The sequence below is a fragment of the Cucurbita pepo genome, chromosome 16 (assembly GCF_057944985.1).
Source record: "Cucurbita pepo subsp. pepo isolate OVF chromosome 16, ASM5794498v1, whole genome shotgun sequence".
NCBI lineage: Eukaryota > Viridiplantae > Streptophyta > Magnoliopsida > Cucurbitales > Cucurbitaceae > Cucurbita > Cucurbita pepo.
Window position 1 is genome coordinate 13,359,747 of NC_141813.1, and position 21,076 is coordinate 13,380,822.

Below are 21,076 nucleotides of genomic sequence, written 5' to 3' on the forward strand. Positions count from 1 at the left end.
CTTCATCTGTGAGATCCCACATCAGTTGGAGAGGGGAACAGAGCTTTCCTTATAAGGATGTGGAAACCTCTCCCTAGTTGACAAGTTTTAAAATCTGGAGGGGAAGCTCGGAAGGAAAAACCTAAAGAGGACAATATCTGCTAACGGTGGACTTGGGCTGTTGCAAATAGTATCAGATTTAGACACCAAGCCGTGTGCCGACGAGGACGCTAGGCCCTCAAGGGGTGGGGATTGTGAGATCCCACATCAGTTGGAGAGGGAAACGAAGCATTTTTTATAAGGCTGTAGAAACCTCTTCCCCTAATAGACACCTTTTAAAACTGAGGGAAAGCTCAGAAGAGAAAGCTTAAAGAGAACAATATCTACTAGCGGTGGATTTAGATTGTTACAAATGGTATTAGACACCAAGCGGTGTGCCAACGAGGGCACTGAGCTCTCAAGGGGGTGGATTGTGAGATCCCAAGAGGGAAACGAAACATTCTTTCTTTATAAGGGTGTAGAAACCTCTCCTCCTCGGGACCCCAAGGGGGTGGATTGTGAGATCCCGCATCAGTTGTGGAAACCTCTCCCTAGTAAACGTGTTTTAAAATCTTGAAGGAAAACTCAAAAATCAAAGCTCAAATAGGATAATATTTGCTAGCGGTAAGCTTGAGCTGTTACATCATCCGTTCAAGCGGATTTCGATAAAAAAATGTATTAAATTTGTAATTGGGAATGAATCTCATGGTATAAAATGGACAATCTTTTCATTTAAAACAAATGGTAATGTTCATAAATGATTCTCTAGTACAATTAATAACTACAAGTCGGGCAAGCTAAAACTATAAAGTCTTCTATACGCAGCAGATGTCAGGATTGACAGCAAAAAATGTATATATAAATCTCATTAAGTTGAAGTATAAGGAAATGCCTGAGGATAGCTACAAGCATTGTGTTCATTTTTACATCAACAAATCACAGCAATTGCGAAACAAAGAATTTCAAATAACTCAAGCAATCATCATATCAGACAAATCTACCCCAACCTATTTTTCTGCATCAGAGTACCCTGTGGGAGGATATAATACAGAAAACTTCCCCAAAATAACCAACAAATTTACCTATGAAAATTTGATCATACACAAAATTGAAACACTAACCAAATATAATCTTAAGTAGAAGAGTTTTCGCATCTGCCTCGGACGGTGCAAAGGACGAACACGGGCTACTATGTCGTACGACGATTTTTCTACATCTGCTGCTGACGTTCTAAACCTGAAATGAACGGGAACTTTTCACCATCAGTTACCTATTGGCAACTAGTATGCAAACATTGGAGATAAAGAAATTACCTCAATCTTGATCAACCTTGGATTTTTTTCCAGTAACAATCTGGAATATCCTAAGGCCTCTACTGAAAGCTTCGTTGAATAAGATCCTCGTCTGCATTGACTGAAAACCAGGTAACCATGATAGCACGGCCACAGGAACCATGACGATCACTCCGAACAGTATATCGTAGAATCGTGCCACAGCGATAACAATGTCCCAAAGTATGGTCGAATGGAGGAAGGGCCGGAGTACTTGGGCAATCAGCAGAAATCCCCATCCCGTGGGAAGAAACGCCAACAAACTAGTGAAGATATCTCTGAATTCGAATGCCGTGAATTCTAGCAAGGCGACTATGACAACTATGGCAAGTATAATAATGAGGAATTGCACAAGCCGATAGTAGATGTGATCTTTTGCAGCATATTTGTTCCGAGCATATGCTACAACCACATAGGTTGCCAAGGCAACAAACACGCATATCCAAGACAAGAGGTAAACAGCAATACTTTTACTGCCAGCAGAAATTCCAAGCTGATATACAACACCATACTGGAAAAAGAAGAATCTGAGGTCTAAGATAACCTCCAGCACCTTTCCCCAAAACCCAGTTGTCTTTAAATGATCCTGCTCTTCATACCACCATCTTTCCCAACTCTGTTCAGCTTTCGCAAATATGCTGCCACGATACCATATCCAGTTCATGAAGTCATCAAAGTCATATACAGTCTTCAACCAATCAAAACCAGAAGGATTAAATACAAAAGGAGCCATCAACCATGAAAGTACAAGGAACCAACTCGTGATGGTCATAGCAATATAAACAAATGTGTTAGAAGATACTGCATTATGTGATGCATAAACAATAAGGATCAAACCAAGTTCGATTGCTTTAATGAAATGGCTACGAGCATAAAGCCTATAGTTTTCTGCAAAACTCTTGTGCTGCACAACAAAACCACGGCCTGTAGCTCGATATTTCGCACCACCGTGAAGAATTGTTCTTCCGAAATAATGAGCACGAGTTCCCATTGAAAATGTGTAGAATATAGATGAAAGCTGGAGTTGCATGGTCAAAAAATCCCAGATTGATTGAAGGAAACCATGTTCAAGCGAATTTTCTACTATCATTGGTAGTGCAGTGAATAGACCAAGTTGGATGATGAACTGCTGGTTCAAGATTGTCGCAAGTGCCCCATTGTTAGATTCCCTTGCGATTTCATTTTCAATGCCACTAAGAGCAAGATACAGTCGCCCCCATAAGAACACATATACAGTTAAAGTTACCATCATCGTGTTGAAAAAGAATCCGACAGTACTGTAAAAGAACGATAGCATACGGAAGAAGTCGAGCCTGTGGCCCAACCTGTATACATCTCTACTAAGAACTTGCTCCCCATTTCCACTAGCAACCTTGGCTTCAAACATAGAAACCTGATTGAATCCAACATCCCTCCCCTTGCCTACTTGGATGTATTCATGGTGCGTAACGTTTCCTCCACGCAGCGTACAGTTAAAGCCAGCAAATATGTCTTCACTGATGTTAATCACTCTGGATGCTTTACTGATTCCACCTCGAGTCAGGAACCAAAAACGATCAAACATATCTGGATGACCATAATGCATACGAATCTTTAATGGGTTAGCTAGAACTCGTTGACCCAATGTGACAAAACTAGTTTCTTGAGCTGACATAAACCAAGCAAGTGATGAAACGGAACCAGTAAAAATATGCTCTCTAACTCCCAAGATAGTTGGCTTCCTAATTCCATAACTGCGCTTATATTCTTCCAAGAGATTTCTCATTTTGAGTGCCTCCTCAAAATAGTTGTCTTGGTTCATATCAATTGTTTGGACTGCATCACCACGTGTAAAGATAATAGCATGATTTTGATTCTCCGGCTTACCCTCTCCAAGCTTCAAGGGACCAGGCAACTTTATCCTGTAAATCTCCACTTCCTTCTCTAGCTGATGATCATATTTTACCAGAACCGAGTAGTACTCTTTCTCTTCTCTCCCGGTACAAACCTCGTCAACATAGGCAACTCGCAGGGCCTCGTTGCTTTTCATCAAATATAAAATTTCCTCAGCATGCGGATCTTTTTTGGCCTTTTGGGTCCCATAAATCTGACAGGCAACCACGTAAGTATATTTCATCAAAGCAGTCCCATACTCATGGCCCTTAAAAAGAAAACTTACAGAACTGCCTGTTCTACTTAAGCTCCTAGTCTGAAGTGATCTATCTGAAGCTACACTATCAATACTACCTTCTTGTCTCATAGAACCAAGTTCTTGTGATCCTTCCCTAATGTCCATCTCAGAAGCAGAATCCAAATACGCTAGCATCTTGAGGGCTCGATAATAATACATCATTCCTCTCACAGTTCGAGTAAGTGTCTGACCCCTGAATGACGCCCAAAGCCTAAGATCTCTTAGCTTGGTTGTCCAAATTTCACTGTCTTTCCCCATCCCTTCTCGGCGCATTCGCTCCAGAAAATTTTTCCATTCATCAACATAAATTGTCTGCAGATAATACAGAATCGAAATTCCATCTTCATTTTCGGTACGAAGCTGTTCTTTGCTGTATAAAACTTCCTCGCTATAGTAAGGGGTCAGAACACTGAAAGCCATCATTTTCTCAACTTGAGGTGCATGAGGAATGTTCATGAATAAGGAGTTACTGAAAAAAGCAAGTCGACGCCTTGCCTCGAGATTTATTGGTATATTATGCATAGAGTCCCGAGAGGTAAGAATAGTATGCAAACGGCGAACCTGGCGGTAAAAGCTCTCATTACCAACATCAGGAAACTTAACAGCATTTTCAAAAAGAAGTCCAGTGGTTGAAGTTGAGTTACGAAGAGCTAATCCATCAATTATTAGTTGATCACCGCTTCTCTTCTCCTTGAAGAAGTCTCGTATGGTAATTTCATAAAGGGCCTGTAGAGTGTTCACGACTCCAGTAGTGTCTTTCTTAGGTTTGGTCAATAGTTCAGCAAGTTTGATCAACTTGGTATGAAGCTCTGGCAATGCATTCATATTGAATGTTTTTGTGAACTTCTCGATCTCGATAGAGTGATCAATCTCTTGAAACAAAACTGTCATGATTGATTTCTCTTCAGTATTATGCTTAAGAATCTGAAGTAGCAAATGCTTGATGGATTCATAGGCTTCAATGACTGCACAACGTCTATACTCATTCTTGCATATCTTATGCCAGAGCGATTTGTCAGTAGCATCTGTTAATTCTTTGGCCTGACTGAGTGCAAGCAATAGCTCATTGCAAAGAAGGAAACATGGCCAGCGAACAACTTTAATACTCCAAGAATTCAGGGGCAGCTCCAATAGCTCAACCTCACGATCAGAGATAATATCTTCTTCCCTGAAAATAGTTATTATCTCATTCCATATTATAGCAAACTTAGTTGCCTCAACCTGATTAGATTCAAGCTTATTGTAAGAGTGGCCAAGCCCATATCTAAGCTTCAACCGATGAATAGCATCTTTAAACTTGCTCTTCATTGTGCCCCTGGCATTCAGAAGTTGTTCTTGAGGCATTAGATTGAATTGAATGGCACTGGCAAAGAACTGGAACCTGAGCCTCAATTGTGGGATATTCCGTATTTCACCCAAGTGGTCAAACAACCCAACAGCTGCTCCAACAAGTGAGGAGTAGATTGAATACCAAATCTGCAAATCCATGAGGTAGATCAAGAGAACAGGAAGCCAAAGTAATAGGACAGCGAATCTGTTACTCCCCCTAAAGAACTGGTGCCACTCGTAGCTCACATCCCCCAACTTCAACAGTGCTTTTGTCGGCCCCATCATGGGCTTGATCTGCAGAAAATAACTGAAGCTGAATTTTGAAGCAAGAACCAGAATCCAGAACATGCTGTACTTGATATTGTCCACTAGACCTTCCCTCAGCCCACGTCCAACAAAAGTCCTGCTCTGAAACCACCAGGATAACATATAAAAGATCCTCCAGTTGGTCTCTTCCATAAAGTTCCTAATCCATGGAAGGATAAAAAGAGCCAACGCCAGAACCTCTGGAGCAATAAAGACACCGGCTGCAAGAAGAAAATTGCCAATGTCCTTGTTAGCCTGTGCAGACCAAGCTCGATCTTGGCTCCTCTGCGTCCAAATCCTCCAATAAAAAACTATGAACAAAACAGTCCATGCAGCAGCAACAATAGATTTCATTATCATTCTCACTGCAGGTCCCAAAGTTTCTCTCGAAACCAAGCTATACTGCATCGATGCATCAAGCAATGACTTGACAAACCTCAAGCCACTCCAAGTGAAAAACACAGTGAAAAGCTTAATTTGGATATCTCGCTCCCTCAATGAAAACCATGGCTGCCTACCGTCCCATGCAACAATAATTGCTGCCTGGAGAAATAGAATTAACATGACCCATAAACGATCAAAACTTCGAAACAAGTTCCAGAAAGACCTCTGCTCTACAAACCCAGTCTTGCCCACATGCCTACTCTTGCTAGAAGTCACAAAAAAGTTACTACCCACATCAATGGGCCATTTGAGTTTCTGAAAGCACCTCTTACTCCAAAAATATTCGTTAATATCATCATAATTCCTCCATACACGATGCGGGGCAGTACCATTTTTGCTACTCTCCACCTCAGATTTTATGGTCTCGTAAATGGGTTTAACAACACAATTTAGGAAAGCGTTTTCGCCAGATACAGAGGGCAATATCGGCTGTCCAGTGTTCTCATCAATATAATCCTCCAAAATCTTATTCAATTCCATGGCCATGTGATGAAAGATATAACAAATACATTCAGGAGCAAAGCGTAAATTAGCGGACTCACCCCATATGAGCAAGTACAACGAAACGTAAAGCAATTCGCGGCGCTGATCCGGCTCACGACGATCCGAGATCCAAATGTTGGACTTCTTCCCCAGGTATGAGCACCAATTGGTGTAGTTCTTCAAAAGCGTCTTCCTGAAACGCCCTAAAACGCCGGCGTCGAGAGTGTCGATATTATCAGGGGGAGGGATTAAGCGCATCTGAGCATTGGCCAAATGAAGCACAAGATGCTCCCGTTGGTTCCGAACGTTATCCTTCTGAAACCCAAAGAAGAGAGCAAGCCAATCGAGAATATCCAACTGAGAATGCCATTTAACATACGGCGGCTTCCGGAGATCACCAACTGCCCGCAGTGCAGCAGTGGCAGCGCGCACCTCCGGAAACCGAAGCGAAGGATGGTCGGCAAGGAGATTGTGGATCGGTATTATATTATAAGGTTCATTTTCTTCCGGCGAACCAGGGCGCGGCGGCGGAGGGCGGTTTCGAATACTCATGACATTAAAAATCAAGGCTAGATTCAACAAAAACAAGATATAGCTTCAGATTCCGTCGAACAGGTGAGTGTTTTGGAAGACAGAAAGAGCTGAAGAAGCAGAAGAACAGAAGACAAATGGCGCATTCAGAAATGGAGACAAAAGGGCGGACGGAAGCAGAAGGAGAAGAAGCGTCCTGGTTGGCGCCTTGCCGTTTTGTTCATCCCATGTACTGAACTCATTTTCCTTCCAAATATCCAAATTTAGTGTCTTTTTCCAAATTTTAAAAACTATTAAATTACAGCTGTCAAATTTTATATTTTTTCATTAACAAACAAAAAAGGTTGTATATTTAAATTTTCAAAATAATTAATATGTCTTCATTAATTTTGTGTTCTAATTCCACTTTTCTTTTTCTTTTTTTTTTTTTTTCCTTTTTTTAATCAGATAAACCTATTTATTTTATACCAAAAAATAATAGTAATTTACCATGCTTAAATTATATTTATATGGTATTTTTTAAAATTTTGACAAGTGCTCTCGGATCCCTATTTTTTGCCCTCTACGAGATATTTGTACTTATTTCCTCTTAATTAATTCTAAATAAATACATATATATATATATATATATATATAACTTTGCTGCTAAGCTTCGAGGCTCACGTGTGGACCATTAGATTGGTTCTACTGGACACAAAAGATACTAAAATTAGCTCAGAATCATATCCATACATGATATCGATCCTAAATGTCATAGTTATAAGATTCGAAAAGGGAGCATCCACTGATTCTCACTTTCGATTAACACCACAATTTCGAACTCAGTCATACTTTATTTGATTAAGAAATATCAAAACAACTTAGACTGGAAACTTATTAATAAAGGTAGATGCTACACGTAATTTTTTTCCTCGGGAATTGTAGGTTAAATGGAACTTTCTTGAAAAGATGTATTAAACTTTAAATTAAAAAAAAAAGAAAAACATATCCACGTGTCGAATGATGGTTGGCCAGCAGATTTGGAAAGTGGGAAAGGTCTTTTTTTAGTGAGAAGGAAAGATGATTAAAGGAGCCGTTTGGTTTGAAGTTGCGTCCATCTGCAAACAGCAAAGATAATGGGCACTTTTTTTTTTCTTTTTCTTTTTCTTTTTTTTTTTTCTCTCTAAAATTGAGGTTTCTAATTAATAATAATATATTTATGGTGGGACCCACGGCGATCCTTTTCCCGTGGAAATATTAAAATTTAAATACAAATTATGTTAGGTACCTCATATACTCGGTGGTCACCAGCTGTGGCACGTGACCGATTCGGTGGGATAAAAAGAAAGATTTAAATACTTTTTTTTTTTTTTTTTAATTTAAGATTTTTGGAAAATTTTAATTTTTATTAATTTGTGCTGTGGTATTAAAAACAAATTCAAAAATATTTTTAACTTTTATTAAAGTACGATAATATAGTATTAAAAAAAATTTAAAAATACTTTTTAACTTTTACTAAAGCACGATAAATGTCCCAATCTTGTTTGTCTGAGTCGGTTGACAGGGACGTCAACCAATTGAGTGAGGGAGGATGTCACCACGGTCATGCATGTCCAAGCCGTTTTGTCAATGGCCGCATGACAAATATTTCGGTCTTGCTTGTCTAGGACGTGTTGTCCATGGTTGCATGCTCGTTCCAAACCCCTTTTACATGCTTTCATTCTAGATAGGTCTTTGTCATTTCATATTGGGTCATTATGAGGGTGTATGACAGTTCACCAAAATTGTGTTTACATCTGCAAAAGCTAAAATGCCCCAAAATATACAGAGATATGACTAGTTGTCAACTTTCCTCTGCCATTGTTTCCTTTTGTTTACGTTCACATATAACACCAATTTCAATTTTTCAAATCTTCTTAGTATACATTTAAAAAATATTATAAATTTTTAAAAACAAGATTAAAAACATTGGTAGATAAAATCAATGAGACATAAATAGAATTTTCGACTATAAATTGATGATAATTAGTTTTGTAAAATATTTTTTAAATATTTTTAAAAATTTTAAAAATATTATTTAGATAAAATATAAAATTTAAGAATATTTTTTATTAATTTCAACTTAAATCGATATTTCATGGGAGGCGTATATATGACGTGGCGGCATGTGTTTCAAAATTCAAAATGAAGTAATTGAAGAGTAGGAAAGACAGGGAAACCGACATCGTAGCTTTTGGAACACGTGGCGCGAGTTCCAATGTCAGCTTTGGCTAAGGAATTTGACGTGGACAAGTTTATGACATGTCTGCGCCAGCTTGGAAAAATAAAAGAGAAAATAATTAGACAAAATATATCATAAACAAAACATTGAATTTTGATTTACATGATCCATGTTTCAACATATCCATAAATTCCACATTAATATAAAAACTAAATTAATATTATCATTAAATTCTGATTTATTTACAAAATATTTGGTAATATAAGTAGCTCTAACCTAATTAAGAATATCAAAATTTTGTATTTATTTATTTATTGTATTAAATTAAAATTTAAAAATTTTCAAGTAATTACATTTAATGTCTGTTTGAAATAAATTGGAAAATAAAAGAAAGTAAATTTTAAATGTTTTTTTTTTTTTTTTTTTTGTAAACTACTTTTAATAGTTTAATTATTATTTGAGTGATTTTAGATAATGAAAAATTATTTTCTTTATATTTTTAAAATATATTTAATTTAATTTAAAAAATATTTTTGCAAAAAAAGAAAAAAAAAAATCAAAGATGATTTAAAATAAAAATAAATTAATTTATTAAGCTATTTAGCATTCCATTTCTCGCCTCTGGACATTTTTCGTCCACTTTTTCTTGACTTGGACCATCAATGGCTCAGGCCCGGGCTCAGGCTCAACCACAACCTCAACAACGAACACTTGAGTAATCAATTTCTTCTCCGACGACAATCCACGTTGTAGTGAGTTCTTTTCTTGTTTTTCATTAATCTTCATTCTGCTCTGCTTTCGATTGATTTTGTTGTTTTTGAATGGATATAGTTTGCTTGGGGTTTAGGGTTTTTAATTCTTCCTTGGTTGATGTGTAGTTGAATTGAAATTGAGGAAATGGCTACGTTTTCTTCGCTCTCTACTGCGATTTCACTATCCAATATCCCCAAAACGGTTCCTCCCAGAAGGGATGCGATTCTCAATGTTCATCCGTCATCGTCCCAATTTTGCCCCAGGTTCGAACTCAATATGAATAGATCTCTTTTCACTCTATTCACCTCCTGCCGTAAGCCCCAATTGCGTTGCAAGCCTCGGCAGAGGAGTTCGGTTCAATGCCTTTTCACTGGCATTGTTGAAGAAATAGGCCATGTCAAACAAGTGGGTGTTGCTGAACATGGGGGTTTTGATTTGAAGATTACTGCCAAAACTGTTCTTGAAGGTGTAAACCTTGGAGATAGCATTTCTGTGAACGGAACTTGTCTTACTGTGACTGCTTTTGATCACCAACTGTCGGAATTCAAGGTGGGGTTAGCGCCTGAAACGCTTAGGAAGACTTCGTTGGTGGAACTCACGGCTGGTTCACCTGTGAATTTGGAGAGGGCGGTTCAACCAATTAGCCGAATGGGTGGGCATTTTGTGCAGGGGCATGTAGATGGGACTGGGGAGATAATCTCAATGGATCCTGAGGAGGATTCGCTGTGGATAAAGGTGAGGACGTCAGAGGCTTTGCTCAAGTACATTGTACCAAAAGGATTCATTGCAGTAGATGGGACTAGCTTGACTGTGGTGGATGTTTTTGATGAGGAGAAGGCTTTTAACTTCATGTTGGTTGCTTATACTCAAAAAAACGTTGTCATTCCATTGAAGAAAGTTGGGCAGTTGGTGAATTTGGAGGTAGATATTCTTGGCAAGTATGTGCAGAGGCTCCTCAGCAATGGTGCCATCAAGCCCATTGAGTCTCCATGATTGCAAAGCCTGGAAAAAAAAATTGTCTTAATAGTTCAATCTTCCTCTACATAAAGTTGTAACCTGCCTTGTTATTATTAGTTTTTTTTAACCATTATCAACTTGGACGAATAAATAGCTTGATGTGCTACTTTCTCACTGTCTCATTTGTATTTGAAGCACGGTTAGACAAGGATACTACTCGTTCTACTACGAAATTCAACTTCTTTTTCGGCGAATTAATGCCTTTACTCTTTCCATGGGGTTGGGGATGAATAAATGGTCTGAGTTCTTGATAGAATCCATACCAGAACCAAGATATATAGAGGATGAAAACTTACTAGATAAAGCTAGTAATTTGAGGAACTTGAATTTCAAGATTTCTTTCAGCGAGGTAATGCTTTTACTCTTTCCATATCTTTGCTGTTACGTACTTTCAAGAAATCTGAGTAGAATAATTTATCTCTGTGCTGTCAGTTGATATTAAGGTGATTAGATCATGATAGATATAGAAAACCAGGTGAGACTTGAAAGTTGAATCGGCTGTATGAAAGTTGATGTTACGTTGCCATTTTTAGTGCCTAAACTAGATGGAGACCATAGGAGAAGTTGCAATATTGTACAGTGATGGAGTGTATATTCTCTTTACATGGAACATTTACAACCTAATGATTCCAGGCTTCAACTCTAGGATGAATGAATAGCTTATTGAAGATTTATGTGAAGGGTCTAACACGAACTTTTTTTTGCTGCGCTGGTTGTATGTTCTAGCTTTTGTAACTGAAATGCTTCCCTTTCTTTGTTCGTCAGCTGAGTACATGGAGTCTTCTTTCCATGGGTCTTTTCTATTTTCTTTTTCTCAGTTGAGATTGCCTTCCTGTTATTTCATACCTCTACATTCTCAAGTTTTCATTCCATTCCATCAGCTGCTGATGTTGACTGCTAATAAATTTGTTTGGTCTTATTCCTGCATGTTTTTTTTTTTTCAGAGAGTATGGTTGGCTAATCACGGTAAGGGGTCGATAAAGGTTTATTCAACGAGGTAAACATAATATTACTCGTGCTTTATTAATTGATGTGTATTATAGAATCTTCATATGTGCAAGTAAAGCATAAGAGATACATCATAGTTACCTTCTTGAATATATACCTTATAGGATATGTTTGATGGATCGTTCTTGATCTAAATTTGGAGAACTAACTGGTAGTATTAATACGAGATCCCACATTGGTTGGAGAGGAGACCACATTCTTTATAAGGGCGTAAGAAATCTCTCCCTAGTTGATGTGTTTAAAATCCTCAAGGGAAGCTCGAAAGGGAAAGCTCAAAGAGAACAATATCTACTAGCGGAGGGTTTGGGCTGTTACAAATGGTATCAGAGATAGGCAAGTCGGTGTGCCAACAGGAACGCTGAGCCCCGAAGGGGGGTGGATTGTGAATTCTCACATCAATTGGAGAGGCGAACGAGTGCCAGCAAGGACGCTGGAACCCGAAGGGGGTGGATTGTGAGATCCCACGTCGGTTGGAGAGGGGAACAAAACATTCTTTATAAGTGTATGGAAATCTCTCCCTAGCATACGCGTTTTAAATCCTTGAGGAAAAGTCCAGAAGGGAAAGCTCAAATAGGACAATATCTACTAGCGGTGAGCTTGAACGGTTACATTTGAGTTTACATGTGTTATTGATTAACTAAGAGTTACTCTGTTCAGATTGATCTTATCCAACCCAAATTGATGATTATGAATCAGCTCAATTTAATTAATCTAGATATCAAACAATGGATCTAGACGGACTGTGAACGATGAGTCCATTCTTTGTTGAAACATTCATAGATGGATTCAATTGTTTATTTCTATTAAGGGTAGGCAAGGAAAGTTCTTAAATTCTGGGACCCAGGCTGAAACTGAATTTTGTCATGTTTTTCATGTTCGGTTCCTCAATTACCTAATCCCTGGAGTTCTCTCGTGTGATGCTGATCTGTTATGAGGTTTCGTCTACAAAAGCATATCCTGCAGCATATTATTTGACCATAAAAAGTAACTCAGCTTTGTTTTTTTATTGTTTTTGTTCTTTTTATGGATAACCATGAATGTCTGGCTGGTTCCCAATAGTTAAGGTGATATACTAATCTCATAGGTCAACTGCTCGACAACCCACCCACCAATATTTGTAAGATATTTAAGAAAAGAATAGCAAAGTTTGTTTTAGTTTTAATTTCCTGATTTGGTTGGCTTATAGGGCATGGGAAGATCACTGGCTTTTTGATATGAAGTTGTGGAGAGGGCAGATATTTGCAGCCAAATGGTAATTTGACCACTAAACCAATCATTGAGCAACAACTAGTATCACAACGTGTAAGGAAACGAGAGGTCAAAGTCGAGGTCGGGGTCGGCCTAGTGATGGATGGGACATAGATTTTTCATTCTAGTTGTACCTAAATCTAGATGGTAATGAATGCGTTAACTTTATATATTGTTTTAAAAAAATCTCTACATCTTAAAGAGTTTGTTTCGTTAGAGCTTTGTTTCGTTAGAGCTTTGATTTTTAAAAGTTTCGTTGGTGTTATTAAACTTTGAAATAAAGTACTCTTCTAGACAGTGAGGAATGAAAACTATTAATAATTTGTTACAAATATATTCTTAAACTTTTAAAAGTTGGATTTATACCCTTAATCTTTTTTTAAAAAAAAAATTTACGTAAAATGTCAATTTCTTTAAAATTATCTGATGTCATAAAGGAACTAATTTGAAAAAAAAAATCGAACATATACCTTTATTCCTTTTATATGAGTACCCTCGTTTTTTTTCCAATTAAAGTATAAAATCTCACATCTCAAAAAGTTGTGTGATTAAACTTGTAATTTATTATAATTTGATAAAGATCATATTTTCTTTTTTTAATATTTAATCCAATATAAAGCTCAACTTGTGCCAAGGTACTAAAAATAATATCAAAATATGAAGGAAAAAAATGGCTCATGCTCAATTCACACTTGAACAGTAATAATAATAATAATAATTCCCAATTCATAAAATTCATGTGGAAATTAAACAATAATAAGAACAATAATTATATTGGAATTATCTCACGCGTAATAAGATAATTATATTTAATTCTAAGTTTTGTGGATGCGTGAAAAGAAATAGAGGGTCTTTACGTCATATAAAAAGATTTTAAAAAACCAATAAAAAGGTTGTAGGGGCAAGAAGGTCATTTACTCACATGGAACAGGTGGCCACTGCCGCGCCTATTATTTGTGAATTACAAAAATTCCACTCTCCGCATATAATATATATATATATGTCATCCCTGCTTCATCCAAACTGCCTTCTTTTCTTCTTCCACATTTCAATATGAAGAAATCGGGTTCCATCGCCGCCTCCGTCGTCGTCGTCGCCGCCGCCGCCGCCGCCGAGTCTGCCTCCCCCAGTTCCTCCACCATTTTCTGCAACCTAAAAGTTCAAGTCCCTCGGCAGGTAAGCCTTGGTCAAAGATTCATCGATTTCCCTCTTCGAAAAATTCCCAAGTTTCAGTTTGTTCTTCGTAAATTTCTGGTCTTTCTTTTGCTGTTTTTGAGATGTGGGAAGTTTGAACATGCAGGAGGGGAAGGAAGGAGAGAATCCATCGTCCTCGGCGGATAAATTTGCTCCAAAATTTGATGGATTGAAATTTATTAAGACTCTGGTTACGGCTCACAGATAAACTGCCCCGGGGAAGGCGACGGCGATGGCCGGACTAAACTTCGTATACTGCCTTATTTTGTTTGTTATTTTTGTCGTCGAAACTCTTCACATTTTGCACATTCAAGATAGCAAATTGAATAACAATTTTAGTTTCAAGTATAGATTTTTCTCGTCGGGAATCATTCACCGCTCCACACGTGGACTTGAAACGACAACTTTTGGAAGTTCAAAAGTAGTGGCTGTTCGAAAATTAAGTCATAAAAAAGATGGGAAAAAAAAGAGCTTTTCTTTTGAATGGGCAAAAGAAAAAGACTTTTTTCTAACAAAGATACAAACCCCATTTACCTAAAAACTCCAATCCTATCGGTTTGATTTGAAGTTTGAATTCCAATGTGGAAATGATAAGAAAATTCCTCATTTCAAGTAAACAACATCAAGATCCTCCACTTACAGAATGGTACTCACAAATATCCAGAAAATATGGAAATCCAATCCTTTGTACCTGCGCGGTTAGGCACCTATTAGTTTTTTGAGGTTCGAGATTCAAACTTTCATCTCTAGTTGTACTTCAAGATTTACTTTATTTAAGTAAATTAATTAATGTTTGTATGGTCAAACGACGAACTATAACATTGATGTTTTGATATAATTCTAAAACTATAAGGATGATATTTAAATATCTAAGCATTGAAAACTTTCACCTCAGGGGTTCCAAGGAGCGTCCTCCCATTAGCAAAAGCTGCTTGCATGTCTTGCTTTAAATTTCATGGACCGCCCCATCCAAATAGGTCAAGTGGTGAGAGCTTCTAATAGTGTTTCCAGAGCATCTTCCCTGTTTTTCCAATTCAACTGAACTCAACTTCGAAACGCTCAGAGATAGTTAGCTTCGAAACGCTCAGAGATAGTTAGCTGCTGCTGCAGTGCAGGTGTGATCCCATGATGGTTGAGGCCTTCACATTCAGACAAGCTCATAAAGTCGATGTTCTATAAAAGAATTTTGTTTTCTCCTCGGACTCGAGATATGTGGAAAACATTCTTTATGAGGATGTGAAAACCTCTCCCTAGTAGAGGCGCTTTAAAACTTTGAGCAAAAATCCAAAAGGGAAAATCCAAAGAGGACAATCTCTGCTAGCAGTGAACTTGAGCTATTACAACCAGACACCGAGCAGTACGCCAACAAAGACGTTGGGCCTCGAAGGGGGTGGATTGGGAGATCCTACGTTGGTTGGAGAGGAGAACAAAACATTCTTTATAAGGGTGTGAAAACTTCTCCCTATCAGGGAGTGATAAGTCTAGAAGGGGAAGCCCAAAGAATAAAATATCTTGATGACAGTGGGCGTGGGCTTGAGGTCTTGGACTCAAGATTACCCAATTTTAAATTGGAAACTGGCTTTACCAGAGTTTATACCTCCAAAGGAGCCCGTAGCCAATCGTATGCATGGAAGATTCTCCCCCAGGCCGATTTGGATTGTCTCTGCATAATTGCAACAATCATCAGAACATAGTTTTAGAGTGGTTTCCAAACGTTTGGTCCACCACAGTATGAATATTAAACGCCACACAATGGAACAGCTATCAATGAATGTCCATACCAAATTTGAACAAAAAACCAAAATAACATTATGAATGTCCATACCAAATGACGTTTTTCTTTTATTGATTTCATGGCCTCCTAGAGCAAGGACCAAAGTAACATTATGATGTCCATCCCAAGGGACCATTTCATTGTAGTGATTGGGCAATTTGAATATAAAAGCCAACAAAGCATATGGAATTTCTGCTGGGTAGTGCCATCTAAAAGTAAGGATTCTGTACTTAAATTGCTTAAGTGGACAGAATCTGAACGGTCGCTTTGACATATTACGTATCGTCGATATAGTAAACAATTTCTCCCTACCAAATGTTATAGTAAACAATTTCTCCCCTACCAAATGTGTTTTAAAACCATAAGGCTGATGACGATGAGTCAAAGCAAACAATATCTGCTAGCAGATATAAACATTTACGAAAGGATGATAATTTTGCTAACAGATTTGATCTGTTTTCAAAATTATATAAACTTTAACAGATTTGATGGACATCCTTTTAGTAGATATGTGATGGAATATCAACAGATTTACGAGAAGATTTCCCGAGTTCTCAAAATTCAGGAAGATTGATTATCATTCCGGCTTACAAAGACAAGCTCCCAGCTTGAGGCAAAACTGAGCTGAACATCTCTGACCAACTTTCCTTTTGTGTTGGACAACTCATAGTTCAAAGGCCTTCTCACATTGCTAAGTTCAAAACTGATCCATTTTCCATTGGTTTTAGTAATGTCAATCCATTCCAAGGCCCACGGCATTTTCTAGCAGCTGCTGTTTGCCGGGTTGAACAGAGTATCTAAACCATACTTCTAATAATAGGTATCCATAGGACATTCAATTCGATCCGTAATTATGTTTCTTAAACTCCCAACGCCCAATCCCCCTTAGAACTTACTTAGACAAGTTGGCAAGTCTGGATTACTGCTCAAGTGGCGTCAACGCTCCTACAAGTAATTCTACCACAACTAAGGGCACTGCTCCCACAGTCTAATGACGATTAAATTAAAGTTTCGTCAACTGAAAGAAAATAGGGACAGACTACAATTTCTTCATACAAGTTGGCGTTTACTCCATTAACAATGTTCAATGAATTGCTAGCAAGAGACAGAGAAACAACAATTTAGGGCAAGATTTATCAGAACCCGATGCAGTAGCAACCAAAACGTAACAAAGTAAAAGAGCCGAAAAACATATTCAATGGCTTGTGACACACCTGAAGCTTGCCCCATTACCACCAAAACTCATTTGAGCATAACTACTTTCCCTCCACTCCTGCAACCTGATCGGAGCTTCTCTGGGTTCAGAGGTGGAAGCGCAGCTCGAGCTGCGACCGTCAGGTTGAATCCATCTGGGTTTTAGTTCGGAAACGCGCGAGACGGAGAGCAATTGAATGTGGAAGATTCTAGAAGAAGCAATATTATTATTATTTAAGAAATTGGAAAAATAAATAAATTTATAATTTCTACTCGTTTTTTTTAATCACCCTATAATTTTATTTATTCGATTTGAATATAATTTAAATTTCCCTAAAATACAAGGTATTTACACATGAAATTCAATTTTAGAAATTCTATTACTTGAAATTCGAGTTTAAAAACAAAAATCAAATTAATTTGCTATGACAATTGTTTTTTGTTTCCTTAACCTTCTGTCAAGTTATTTAAAATAATAAATTTAATTTGCTATTTAAATAATATAAACATCTTAAGAGTTTTGGAGAAGCAAACCAATGCTTTTTGTCTCATAATTAAATTCTAAATACATTATTACAGGCATTAATTAATAGTGTGTAATAAATGTCGGCCAAATAAGCGAAAACTAAATTTTCCACCCATAAAATTGATATTATCGACAATTGTCGTGAAGTAAACAAACTCACCTCTGTCAGGCCCTATTGTCAGTGCGCATGTCAGATACCCACATTCAACACTTCAGCGCCCAGAGCCTACAACGACTTCCGGCGGGGAATGTAAATTTATAGAGAACGATGGCTTTCAACTTTCACATATTACCGATGTGGGACAAGCTTTTCATTTTCATTCCTTCCCTATCACGGCTCCACCCGTCTTCATACTTCACACTATTTATTCTATATTTCTATTTTCATTCAATTATATATTTTGTTTTATTTATGTATTTAAATCTTTAATTAAAGTGCTGTGCCTTTTTTTTTTTAATAATAATAATAAAAAAAAACTATCCTATTTTTGTCATATGCTTACATTTTTTTAATTACATATCTTATTTTAAATAAATTTAATTTCATGTTTAATAATTACCCGAGCTTCCAACTCATTATTTATTACATTCATAACTTATTCCATATTTTTTTTAAAATTTCACTAATTTATTTGATAAATAATTTAAAATTTAGCATTTTATAAAAATAATATTTAATTCTATGTTTAATATAAAATGTTTGATTTTAATGTTGAAGTTATAAAAAGGTTAAGTACCGTTCATGTCAACTTTAATAATTCGATAAGTTATCCAATAATTATGGAACCTTAAGTCATTAATAATCCATGAAGGGTCATATTTATATAAAGTTCAAATTAATTATTTAATTATATTTATTTTTATAAGTCAAATATTGTTCTGTGCACATGGAGACCAATAGGATAATAATTTGTGGATAAGCTCAAGCTAGTGGTGATACGTACTAGAAAAATATGGGTCAGAGAAAAATTTTAGATTAAATAAATACCTCTAATTAATAAATAAATATTTGTTGATTTACATACGTGTCGGTCGTTCGAAGCCGTTTTGTTCGATCGAATACTTGCGTGCCACGTATGCGACTGTTGTTTAGGAATTTTATATTGTTAATTGATGTCATACGTGGTGGACATGACGTGGAGTTTCGTGATTGTCCATTCTCAACCGTTGAACTTGTTGACTTATCTAAAAAATGAACGGTGAGGATTTACTTGCATGGTAGGCCGACCGTGAGACCAATTACAATGAACAAGATAACGTAACGGAGTTTTGGGGTCAAATGTCAACGCTAAATTTAATCCATACAAATATTTATTTATTTTTATATATAAAATAATTAAATTGTTGTAGTAGGAATATAATATTTGTGGAAGTATTTATACTAGTCATTTTTATATATTTGGCACCACTTGTTTTTTTTGTTTAATTCAATTTAATGCATGATATTTTCTTTGACATTTAATTTAGTTCACAAAAAAATAATAATAATAATAATAATAAATTATTTAAATTAAAATTAAAATTAAAAATTTTAAAAATTTAAAAAATTTAAAAAATTTAAAAATTTAAAAATTAAAATGTTGACACGGTTTTAGCGGTTTATGCATCTACTTAATCTATGAGGTTGGACGTTCATAAATTCTCGTCCCACATGGGATTGTACTAAATGAGAAGTAAACGATAATATTATTTTCCTATAAATACAACGTCTTTTGAAATAATTTATACCTATTTCATTCGATAAATATTTAGTTTACTTTTTTATTTTTTAAAATTACGTTTGCTTATTCTCATCATTTATTCAGTGGTAGAAAGGTTTCTTATTTAATATATTAGAAGACACTTAAAAAAAAACCATAGGGTTACTTTAAGAGGAAAAAGTCAATTATACCCTTGAACCTAAAACACGTTAAATTTTGTCAAAAGGGACTCGAGAGAAATGCAACATGAAAGATAGGTTGACTTTCAAAATTTTTGTCCAACAGTTGACCTTGAAATTAATCACATAATATCATTTTTGTGAAGTCTTGTGACAATTTCAGCTCTACATCAATTTAATTTAAATTGATGATAAATACAAATTTTGTAGTGAAAATTGATACACGATCCATTTATTATTATTATTACTATTATTTTAATTTAAATGCATGCTTTATAAATAAAATAAAAATAAAATTGGAGGTTTTTTTTTTTTTTTTTTTTTTTTTTTAATATTTAAGGTTAGCGTTAAAATATTCCTATGCCTCTGAATTGATAAGATGTGATGTTTATTCTAAGAGTCATAGGCAAAGGAGATAAGGATGAGACCTCGAATATGTTCGAGACTCAACTTACGAGATCCCACATTGATTGGAGAGAGAAACAAAACATTTTTTATAAAGGTGGGAAAAACTCTTCCTAGTAGACATATTTTTTAAAATCGTAAGGCTGATGACGATACGTAATGAACTAAATCGAACGATATTTGTTCGGTGGGCTTAGGCCATTACAAATAGCATTAGAGCCAAAGATGTTATGCAGCAAGGACGCTGGCCCCCAAGGAGATGGATTGTGAGAACTCACATCGGTTGGAGGGAGGAACGAAGCATTCCTTATAAGGGTGTGAAACCTCTCCCTCGTAGACGCATTTTAAATCGGTGAGGACGTGTGATGGATCTTGGGTCGTTACAAATGGTATCGGAACCAAACATCGGACTATGTGTCAGCGAGGAGGCTGTTCCCCAAAGGGGGTAGACACGAGACACAGTTGACACTGGGCTCCAAAGGGGGGTGGATTGTGATGTCCCACATTGGTTGGGGAGGAGAACAAAATACCCTGTGTGGAAACCTTTCCCTACCAGACGCGTTTTAAAACCTTGAGGGAAAGCCCAAAGAGGACAATATTTGCTAGTGGTAGATCTGGGTGGGTCGTTGCAGGAACTAAACCCAGTAGAATTTTGATATCATTTTTGTGAGGTCTTACGACAATTTCAGCTCTACATCAATTTAATTTGATACACGATTCATTTATTATTATTATTATTATTATTACTATTGTTATTTTAATTTAAACGCAAATTTAAAAATAAAAATGAAGGTATTTTTTAATGAATTAATTAATTGGACGTTGACATTTAAAAAGAAAAAAAAAGAGAGTTATTAGGGTTTCCTACTCCCAATTTATGAATATGGGTGGTTGGGAGGAAAATGTTTTTGGTATTTTATTAATGGAATTTATTAATTAGGTGAGTATCAAATCAAAGGGACCGACCACCACACTGCATCTATATTTACCAAATTAATTTAATTAAAGCAATGGAATTAGATTCCGACCATATTATAAAACAAAAATTTAAAATAACAATATGGTTTAATATTTAAAATATTACAAGTTTCATTTATATATAATAGATATTTCATAATGCATTGAATGCATAACATAAGCTTTTCTTTTCTTTTTATTTTAGCAATATTCTTTTAAAAAAATTATTAAAAGGTTTTTATTTATATGTTTAAAATATTTTTTATAAATTAAAAGCGAAATATTATTATTTTTACCCAAAATTGGAAT

General features: G+C 36.2%; 2 protein-coding genes, 3 long non-coding RNA genes and 1 other non-coding gene across 7 annotated transcripts; 3 read left to right on the forward strand and 3 right to left on the reverse strand.

Moving 5' to 3' along the window:
* Positions 1–855: 855 nt before the first annotated feature.
* Positions 856–6,857, reverse strand: LOC111777280 (callose synthase 12). The gene is made up of 2 exons (XM_023656812.2): positions 1,332–6,857; positions 856–1,254 (listed from the first exon to the last, which is right to left on the reverse strand). The coding sequence occupies exon 1, from the start codon at positions 6,631–6,633 to the stop codon at positions 1,333–1,335; it is 5,301 nt and encodes a 1,766-aa protein (XP_023512580.1). The 5' UTR covers positions 6,634–6,857; the 3' UTR covers positions 856–1,254; position 1,332.
* LOC111777922 (small nucleolar RNA J33) lies at positions 3,612–3,692 on the reverse strand. Its single transcript, XR_002812445.1, has one exon. It is a non-coding gene; the product is annotated as a small nucleolar RNA J33 (small nucleolar RNA).
* A 2,566-nt stretch (positions 6,858–9,423) lies between the features above and the next one.
* On the forward strand, positions 9,424–10,776 carry LOC111777808 (riboflavin synthase). Its single transcript, XM_023657528.2, has 2 exons — positions 9,424–9,564; positions 9,691–10,776. Exon 2 carries the CDS (start codon positions 9,710–9,712, stop codon positions 10,556–10,558), a length of 849 nt encoding a protein of 282 aa, XP_023513296.2. The 5' UTR covers positions 9,424–9,564; positions 9,691–9,709; the 3' UTR covers positions 10,559–10,776.
* A 161-nt stretch (positions 10,777–10,937) lies between these two features.
* Positions 10,938–13,049, forward strand: LOC147789117 (uncharacterized). The gene is made up of 3 exons (XR_015412034.1): positions 10,938–11,399; positions 11,527–11,579; positions 12,777–13,049. It is a non-coding gene; the product is annotated as an uncharacterized LOC147789117 (long non-coding RNA).
* An 827-nt stretch (positions 13,050–13,876) lies between these two features.
* Positions 13,877–14,380, forward strand: LOC111776983 (uncharacterized). The gene is made up of 2 exons (XR_002812329.2): positions 13,877–14,014; positions 14,139–14,380. It is a non-coding gene; the product is annotated as an uncharacterized LOC111776983 (long non-coding RNA).
* Positions 14,327–17,796, reverse strand: LOC111776982 (uncharacterized). Of its 2 annotated transcripts, XR_015412174.1 has the most exons (5): positions 17,687–17,796; positions 17,021–17,209; positions 14,923–15,171; positions 14,567–14,723; positions 14,327–14,460 (listed from the first exon to the last, which is right to left on the reverse strand). It is a non-coding gene; the product is annotated as an uncharacterized LOC111776982 (long non-coding RNA). The 2 variants fall into 2 exon arrangements; XR_015412173.1 differs by having other exon boundaries at positions 14,388–14,723.
* Between the last annotated feature and the right edge of the window lie 3,280 nt (positions 17,797–21,076).